This window comes from Mandrillus leucophaeus, unplaced genomic scaffold (genome assembly GCF_000951045.1).
Source record: "Mandrillus leucophaeus isolate KB7577 unplaced genomic scaffold, Mleu.le_1.0 Scaffold157, whole genome shotgun sequence".
In the NCBI taxonomy this organism is placed as follows: Eukaryota; Metazoa; Chordata; class Mammalia; order Primates; family Cercopithecidae; genus Mandrillus; species Mandrillus leucophaeus.
In genome coordinates this window covers 4791107-4800167 of record NW_012101554.1, presented here as the reverse complement: position 1 = coordinate 4800167, position 9061 = coordinate 4791107, and the positions used below count along the sequence as shown (strand labels likewise).

The 9061-nt window shown below is 41.1% G+C and overlaps 1 protein-coding gene across 3 annotated transcripts in view; it reads left to right on the top strand.

The window, feature by feature from the left end:
* Positions 1-9061, top strand: part of SART3 (squamous cell carcinoma antigen recognized by T cells 3) — a 35732-nt gene that overhangs the window by 4984 nt on the left and 21687 nt on the right. For 2 of the 3 annotated variants that reach the window (XM_011975558.1, XM_011975556.1), the window contains exons 2-5: positions 3633-3759; positions 4859-4963; positions 7526-7710; positions 8376-8427. In XM_011975558.1, coding sequence (XP_011830948.1) covers positions 3633-3759; positions 4859-4963; positions 7526-7710; positions 8376-8427 — 469 coding nt within the window. Of the gene's footprint in view, positions 1-3632; positions 3760-4858; positions 4964-7525; positions 7711-8321; positions 8428-9061 lie in introns of all 3 variants that reach the window. The other variant, XM_011975555.1, reaches the window with a different exon arrangement.

Here is a 9061-nt window from a genome sequence, read left to right as displayed (position 1 = left end):
GATCACAAGGTCAGGAGATCGAGACCATCCTGGCTAACCCGGTGAAACCCCGTCTCTACTAAAAAAAAAAAAATACAAAAAACTAGCCCGGGAGGTGGCGGGCGCCTGTAGTCCCAGCTACTCGGGAGGCTGAGACAGGAGAATGGCGTGAATCCGGGAGGCGGAGCTTGCAGTGAGCTGAGATCAGGCCACTGCACTCTAGCCCGGGTGACAGAGCAAGACTCCGTCTCAAAAAAAAAAAAAAAAGAAGAGTTTCTCAAAGTCACTATTTTTCAACCTGGTGGTCACAATTGTAGATCATAAATTTATTTTAGCTGAAACAGCCATTGCCACCTGAGCCATAATGTTTTTCAACTGCATGGGTCTGTTTTGGGCTCTCTCTTCAGTTTGTCTATCCTGTGCCAGTTCCACTGATTAACTTATTACTAAGGCTTGCTATCTGGTAAGACAAATCCTCCTACCTGATTTTTTTTTTCTTTCCCTGCAGGGTGTTTTGGCTCTTTCATATAAATTTTAGGATGATTTTGTCAAGGTCTATGAAAAACCCTGTTGGTTTTTTTATTTGAATTGCATTGAATTTATGGATTATTTAGGGGAGAATTGACGTCTTTGCCATAATGATTATTCTAACCCAGAATATGCATATAACTCCATTTGTCTAGGTATTGAATATTCTTTCTATTTTTGAGACATGGTCTTGCTCTGTTGCCCGGGCTGGAGTGCAGTGGCATGATCTCAGTGCACTGCAACCTCTGCCTGCTGGACTTAAGCGATCTTCTCACCTCATCCTCTTGAGTAGCTGGGACCACAGGCATGTGCTACCACTCAGCTAATTTTTTATAATTTTTGTAGAGACAGAGTTTTGCTGTGTTGCCCAGGCTGGTCTCGAACTCCTGGACTCAAGTGATCTGCCCAGCTTGGCCTCCCAGAGTGCTGGGATTACAGGCGTGATGAGCCACCGCACCCAGCCAAGTCTTTAATATCTTTCAATCAAGTTTAAAAACATTTTGCCATACAGGTGTCACACATCTTTTGTTAGATGTATTTCTAGGTACTTTATGGTGTTCGATGTTTATGCTATCCTATTTAAAATTACATTTTAAAGCTTGCTGGTTTATAGAAATGTAATTTTTTTATTGTAAAAAACACATAACGTAAAATTTGCTATGTTATTCTTAAGTGTACAGTTCAGTAGTGTTAAGTATAGTCAAATTGTTGCGAAGCAGATCTCCAAAGTTTTCATTTGCATAGATGCAACTCTGTACCCATTAAACAGCTCTCCTTCCCCTTCCTTCCCAATCCGCTGGTAACTACCATTGTAGTTTTCTGTCTCTATGAATTTGACTAGATACTTCATATAAGTGGAATCATACAGTATTTGTCTCTTTGTATGTAATTGATTTTTATACATTGCTCTTATTGCTTGTCACCTTACTAATCTTGTTTATTATTTCCAAATGATTTGTTTGTAGATGAGTTTTAGTTTACTATACAGTGATATCATCTGACTATAATTACAGTTCTCATTCTTTTGTCTCTTTACGTTTCTTTTCCTTGTCTCATTGTTCCAACCCCAGACCTCCAGTACAGGGTTAAATAGAGGGTGATACTGGGTAGCTTTTTGTGTTTTTTAAAAGGAATTTTAATATGTTATCATTAAGAGTCATATTTATTGTAGATTTTTAAAATCAGGTTAAGGAAGTGCCTTTCTATTCCTAGTGTGCCAGTTCTTAATTTTGACTCATGAATGGATGTTTTAATCACATGCTTTTTCTTCATTGAGATAATCATATTTTTTTTCGTCAAATTTGATGGTGGAAAAAATTATACTGGATGATTTTGTAGTGTGAAAACACCCTTGCATTCCTGGGATAGACCCAATTTGGTCATTATGTATTGTTCTCTTTATACATTTCTGATTTTTAATTTAATTTAATTTAATTTATTTTTTATTTTTTATTTTATTTTTTATTATTATTATTTTTTGAGATGGAGTCTCGCTCTGTCGCCCAGGCTGGAGCGCAATGATGTGATCTCAGCTCACTGCAACCTCTGCCTCCCAGGTTCAAGTGATTCTCCTGCCTCAGCCTTCCGAGTTGCTGGGACTACAGGCATGTGCCACCACACCCAGCTAATTTTTTGTATTTTTTGGTAGAGATGGGGTTTCACCATGTTGGCCAGGCTGGTCTTGAACTCCTGACCTCGTGATCTGCCCACTTCAGCCTCCCAAAGTGCTGGGATTACAGGTGTGAGCCACCACGCCTGGCCATCTTGATTTATTTAAATTGATTTTTTGTGTAATTGCTTTGAATAGTTTTCTCAGTGGTTGCTTTGGGTGTTAAAATATACAGAGTTGACTTACATGGTATCAGTGTTTTACCACTTGAACGAAGTGTGGAAATCTTCCATTTCAGTTCTCTTTCCATCCCCACTTTTAAATAATACTGTGTTGGGTATCAGAAGTTCTTACAATGTTTGTTTCATTACATACGATTTAGAAAGCTCATGAAGAGAGGAGGATACTCATCTGTCATAGTTCCCGTATTTCTGCTCTTACTGTTGTTTTGTTCTTTCTTCCTTTTTGATGCTCTAGGATTCCTTCTTTTAACTTTTCTGTTCGAAGAACTTCCTTTAGCTATTCTTCAAGGGTTGGTCTGCTAGTGACATTCTTTTTGTTTTTCTTTGTCTCAGATATATGGTAACTTAAAATAATTTTAGTTTGAAAAGTTTCAAATGTACAAATAAAACTTTATGTACCTGTCACTCAGCATCAACAGATACCAACCTGCTGCCACTCTTGTTTCTCTAATATGGATTTCCATCTCTTTTTTTGGAGATAGGGTCTTGCTCTGTCACCCAGGCCCAGAATACAGTGGCGTGATCTCAGCTCGCTGCAACCTCTGTCTCCCAGGCTCAAGTGATCCACTTCAGCCTCCGAAGTAGCTGGGACCACAGGCGCATGCCACAATGTCCGGCTAATTTTTTGTGTTTTTGGTAGAGATAGGGTTTGACTATGTTGCTGAGGCTGGTCTTGAACGCCTGAGCTCAAGCAGTCCACCTGCCTTGGCCTCCCAAAGTGCTGGGATCACAGACGTGAGCCACCGTAACTGGCCTCCATCTTTTTTATTTAGTAAAATAAAAGAGGTCTTACAGTGTACCTCACATGTACTGAAGGATGTTATAAAATTACCTTTTTGATTTTTAGTTTTTCTTAAAGACCAGTGTAATAGTAGAATTTTAAAAAATCATTGGAAGACCTGGTATGAACTAGAAACAGTAGTGTTCTCATTTTATAGATGAGGAAATAGAGGCTTAGGAAAGTAAATAACTTACCTGAGGTCACATACTTTTTATGTGTTTCATTAGAATGCCTCCTTTATTTCTGAGAGAACCCTGATGTCTTCTAGCAGGAGCTGTAACAGATTTGAGGGAGCTTTATGTTTGTTTCAAAAGCCTCTTTTATTGTTTTGTCTTCTGCCTGTGGGTACACGCTGGGTTGCTGTTTCAGTGGTTTTCTCAGATAGCACATTTATTTTGTTTGTGGCAGGTATGTGTGTAGTTACCAGTAGTGACAAAAGCTAAGTTACTTGATGATGGCATTTTAAATTTCAACTTGTTTCTTTTCCTGTTAGTTGTCTATCAACGTCTATGACTATAACTGCCACGTGGACTTGATCAGGCTGCTCCGGCTGGAAGGGGAGCTTACCAAGGTGAGGATGGCCCGCCAGAAGATGAGTGAGATCTTTCCCTTGACTGAAGGTAAGCTTCAGCAGTCAGGCTGCTTTTAGAAACAGAAACGAGGCTTGTATATTTGTTTCAATGTTGAAAGGGGGACATGCTCCTTGTAGAAAACCTGGAACATACAGTGTAGTAGAAAGAAGAAAACCCATCAGAGTTAGCTATTTTTAGTTTATTATCTTGTAGTTTTTTGCAAAATGTAGTTATGATCATATAACACGGATTTTGAATTCTGATTTTTTAATTATAACGTTATGGTAAGCATTTGTAATGTAATTAAACTTGAATCCCATTTCTATTTCCCATTTCAGTATTTATGTATTTAATCCATTCTCTTGAAACCAGAAAATTGTAAATATATTTAAACTTTTACAGACAGCTTTTTATGTAAATGTTTCATACATTAATTGTTCCAGAATAGTTGGGCATTTAGGTTATTTCTACTTATTTGCGTATTAGAAACATAATTGCACTGAACAACGCTCTAGTTTAGTCTTCATGAATATTCATAAGTGATCTTTTGGGCAGTGCTTAGGACACTTTGGTCCTAGATCCCACTCTGCCCCTTTTCCCTTCTGCAAAGCATAACTGCTGAGTGTAGATGCTAGAGTCAGATGACCTAGATTCATTCCTGGCTACATCGTTTACTATCTGTGTGACCTTAAGCAGATTATGTAAACATTCTGAGACTCAGTTTTTCTAGCAGTTAAATGATGGCAACAGTAGTTTCTGCCTTGTAATGTATGACAGAATAGGATGAGCTATTCTACCTATAACACTTAACACATGCCTGGCATGTCGTAATCCTTAAATAGATGTCATTATTTTTAGTGTTACTATCACCAACCTTACAGGATTATGATAAACACTGAATGAGAAAAGTGCTTTGCCAAATATGAAATGCCTAACAAGTGGAGGATGTTATGATTTTAGTGATTTGATCTTATTTGGAAGCATAAAACCTCCTATGTGCTTAGTTCAGGTTTTAAGAAGTGAATTTCTGGAACAATGCCAGGTTGTGTAAGATGGATGAAACATTTGCGTGCTGATGTTTCTTGGTAAAGCCCCTGCTCTCAGCCTCCCCTTTGGTATTAATGCGGGAAGTACTCTTGTCTCGTAGAGCTCTGGCTGGAGTGGCTGCACGACGAGATCAGCATGGCCCAGGACGGCCTGGACAGAGAGCATGTGTATGACCTCTTTGAGAAAGCTGTGAAGGATTACATTTGTAAGTTCCCGTGGACTTTTTTAGGGTATCTGAAAATGTCATGTAGATCAGTCTGCTGTTGAGGACTGTATTATGAGATGCTGCTACCCAGAAAAGGGAACTTTAGTCTAACAATTAGCAAGATTTAAGTTCAGTCGTCTTATCATTGTCTTTGTTCTTTAATTGAGGAAGTGTAGTTTTAAAATAAAAGTGGAAGAAGCACTTGCAGTAAGGGAATGAGTACACTCACACTCAGGATGTACTAACAGAGCTTACATGGCATTTCCTGGTGATCTTTTATACATTGAATAGGGTTTTAGAGGTTTTGGACAAGATGCTTTAAAAAAAAAAAGATGAAAACATTAAAAGAAAACCTTTTTATTTTGAAGTAATTATAGAGTCATAGGAAGTTGCAGAAATAGTACAGAGAAGTCTTATGTACTCACTTTACCCAGTTTCCTCCAATATCTTGTTTCTGTAGTACAAAATCAAAACCAGGAAATTGACCTTGGAACAATGGGAAAAAAAGACATTTTATTACATGTGTAGATTCATCTAACCACTGCTGCAGTCCAGATACAGAATCGTTCTGTCCCCAAAGAGACCTCCCTTGCCTGCTGGTATTGACATCTTACCAGTGCAAGTGGAGTATAGAAGACTCACCTCCCTTTAAGTCTCTTTACTGTCCCCTGTATATAGTATAAGTGTCTTAAATATTTTCTGTATGTGAACTGGGGACCACATCAGACAATGCTGTGGACAAAATGCTATTAAAAAGCGTTTTAAGGCTGGGCGTGGTGGCTCACACCTGTAATCCCAGAACTTTGGGAGACCGAGGCTGGTGGTCACTTGACATTGGGAGCTCAAGACCAGCCTAGCCAACATGGCAAAACCCCGTCTCTGCTAAAAATACAAGAATTAGCCAGGCATGGTGGCATGTGCTTGTAATCTCAGCTACTCAGGAGGCTGAGGCAGGAGAATTGCTTGAACTGAGGAGGTGGAGGTTGCAGTGAGCTAAGGTTGTGCTACTACACTCCAGCCTGGGCAACAGAGTGAGATTCTGTCTCAGAAGAAAGCATTTTAAAGTCAGGCTTGGTAGCTTATGCCTGTAATCCCAGCAATTTGGGAGATCAAGGCAGGCAGCTAACTTGAGCCCAGGAGTTTGAAATCAGCCTGCCCAGCATGGGGAAACCCCATCTCCACTAAAAATACAATTAGCTGGGTGTGGTGGCATGTAGGCCTGTAATCCCAGCTACTCAGGTGGCTGAGGCATGAAAATTGCTTGAACCCAGGAGGCGGAGGTTGCAGCGGACCAAGATTGTGCCACTGTACTCCAGCCTGGGTGACAAAGTGAGACTCTGTCTCAGAAAAAAAAAAAAAAAAAAGGCATTCTAAAAATTTCCCCTTTCAGACTGGGGGTGGTGGCTCACGCCTGTAATCCCAGAACTTCGGGAGGCTGAGGCAGGTGGATCTCGAGTTCAGGAGTTTGAGACCATCCTGGCTAACACAGTGAAACCCCATCTCTTCTAAAAATACAAAAAACTAGCCAGGCGTGGTGGCACACACCTGTTGTCCCAGCTATTCGGGAGGCTGAGGCAGGAGAATCGCTTGAACCCAGGAGGCGGAGGGTGCAGTGAGCCGAGATCATGCCTCTGCACTCTAGCCTGGGTGACAGAATGAGACTCTGTCTCAAAAATCAAACAAACAATTTCCCCTTTCAGATTTCATATCCTCTTCCTTGTTGATTTCCCACTGGGAGCAGTCCCTCTTGTGAGAAGCATTGCTGCTTACCATATAGACTGTTCTGAGATAGAGAATTTTTTGTGTATCTTTGCAAGCCAAAAAGAATTCACAATTTTTTGGTTTATAATCTGTATAATGAAAATAAGAGGTGTTTTATGAATATACAAGTATAGTATGTGTGTGTGTGTGTGTTTTTTTTCTTTTTTGAGAGTCTCGCTCTCAGGCTGGAGGGCAGTGGTGTGATCTCGGCTCGCTGCAACCTCCCCCTCACCTGAGTTCAAGCGATTTTCCTGCCTCAGCCTCCCAAGTAGCTGGGACTACAGGTGCCTGCCACAACGCCCGGCTAATTTTTGTATTTTTAGTAGAGACGGAGTTTCACCATATTGGCCAGGCTGGTCTCGAACTCCTGACCTTGTGATCTTCCCGCCTCAGTCTCCCAAAATGCTGGGATTATAGGCGTGAGCCACTGCGCCTGGCCAAATGTATTTTTAAAAACTATATCTGTACCTCTGCTCTGTGGCCCATGAGTCTTCTTTTAGAACCACTGATAATTTTAGCAGTGCATGGTGTTCCCATGATTTCTGATGATCCTGTTACCCACCTCTTTCTCTCTCACAGCCATTGTTAATAGCACCAGTTATCTTTTTCTGAGGATCTATGGTCTTCCCCAGACTGTAATGTTTTTTGGTCCTTTATGGTCATCTCTGCTGTTAGGCCTTCACTGTCATTTAGTGCTGCTGTCTGAGAACTTTTTTGGTAGGCACATTTCTTCTGTTTTGCATCAGTTTTGATATTTGGGTATTTTATATCCCAGACTAATTGAACACTTCTTATTTTTAGGTCCTAACATTTGGCTAGAGTATGGCCAGTACTCAGTTGGTGGGATTGGTCAGAAAGGTGGCCTTGAGAAAGTTCGCTCCGTGTTCGAAAGGGCTCTCTCGTCTGTTGGTTTGCATATGACCAAAGGACTCGCCCTTTGGGAGGCTTACCGAGAGTTTGAAAGTGCGATCGTGGAAGCTGCTCGGGTGAGTCCCTGTGGTTGTCTCTGAACAGGCTGGGGCTGTCTTTGTAAGTCTCCTTGGAAGGATTAGTTTGAAACACATGTCCAGGATGAATCTTGCAGTTCATATAGTTAACAAAATGGTCTTTGCCAATCCCTTAGTGGTTGGGTGATAGATAACCTGTTTTTATACCCCTTCTAGCATTTGGTTCAATATGTATGGAAGAGGTTGTATACATTTTTTTAGCTTGAACTGAAAATTTGTTGAGATATTTTTTGAAGTAGAAAGAACCAGAGTTGGCCAAGTACGGTGGCTCATGCTTGTAATCCCAGCAGTTTGGGAGGCTGAGGCCAGATGATCTCTTGAGTTCAGCAGTGCAAGACCAGCCTGGGCAATATAGTGAGACCCCATCTCTACAAAACATAAAACATTAGCTGGGCGTGATGGCATATGCCTATGATCCTAGCTACTCAGGACTCTGAGGTGGGAGGATTGCATGAGCCTGGAGCATGAGGCTGTAGTGAGCTGTGATCACACCACCGCACTCCAGCCAGGGTGACAGTGAGAACCCTTCTCAAAAGAAAAAACAAAGAAAGAACCACAGTTTGTTATTTACTACTAATTTGCTTCTTTAGCCCGTAGCTGGCTTCCTTTCCCCTTTTGACCGGGAACAAACCTTTGATTCACAGCTTGAGAAAGTCCACAGTCTTTTCCGGCGACAGTTGGCGATCCCACTCTATGGTAAGAGAAACTGACATGTCAATAGCCAGCCCTCTATGGTTTTTAAAATACTTTGGGGGAACGACATGTAGTTAGACCTTTCCCACCATCCTGTGAGGCAGGTAAAGCTTGTGTTCTTACTGTCCTTGGATATTGTCTCTCGGGATGAGGTCCTAGGTAAGAACATCTTGAATGTTAGTGCTTAAGAGGGTTGTGAGGGTCAGAAGCAGGACTGGAAGCCAGACTCCCTAACTCCTAGGTGAGAGCTCTTTTCTCCTTTGAGACCTAGCTGGAAAGGCAGAGATAGGGTCTCTGAAAGGAATAGTGAATGACACCTGTATTTTTGGGGGAAACATCATTGAACAAGAGTTCCATTATAATCATTTTCTCTTCATAAGTAACCTCTTCCGTAACAGCAGGAATTTTGCGTGGGTTTAGATCATTCCTCTGTGGGAGGGATTTGGTTCAGAAGTGCAGTTGATTGGAAGTACTCATGAGTTTCTTGGGGGTTGGTAAAGAGTTTCCTTATTTGGTAAATACATTTTGGCAATCTAAGCCTTTTGAGTCTTTGGAGCTGTGAGTGTGTGTGTGCTGGGAGGATTTTTCTGAGTATGGGAAGAGTTTGGCATGGCTGTTGTGTTTGTTCCCTAGACAC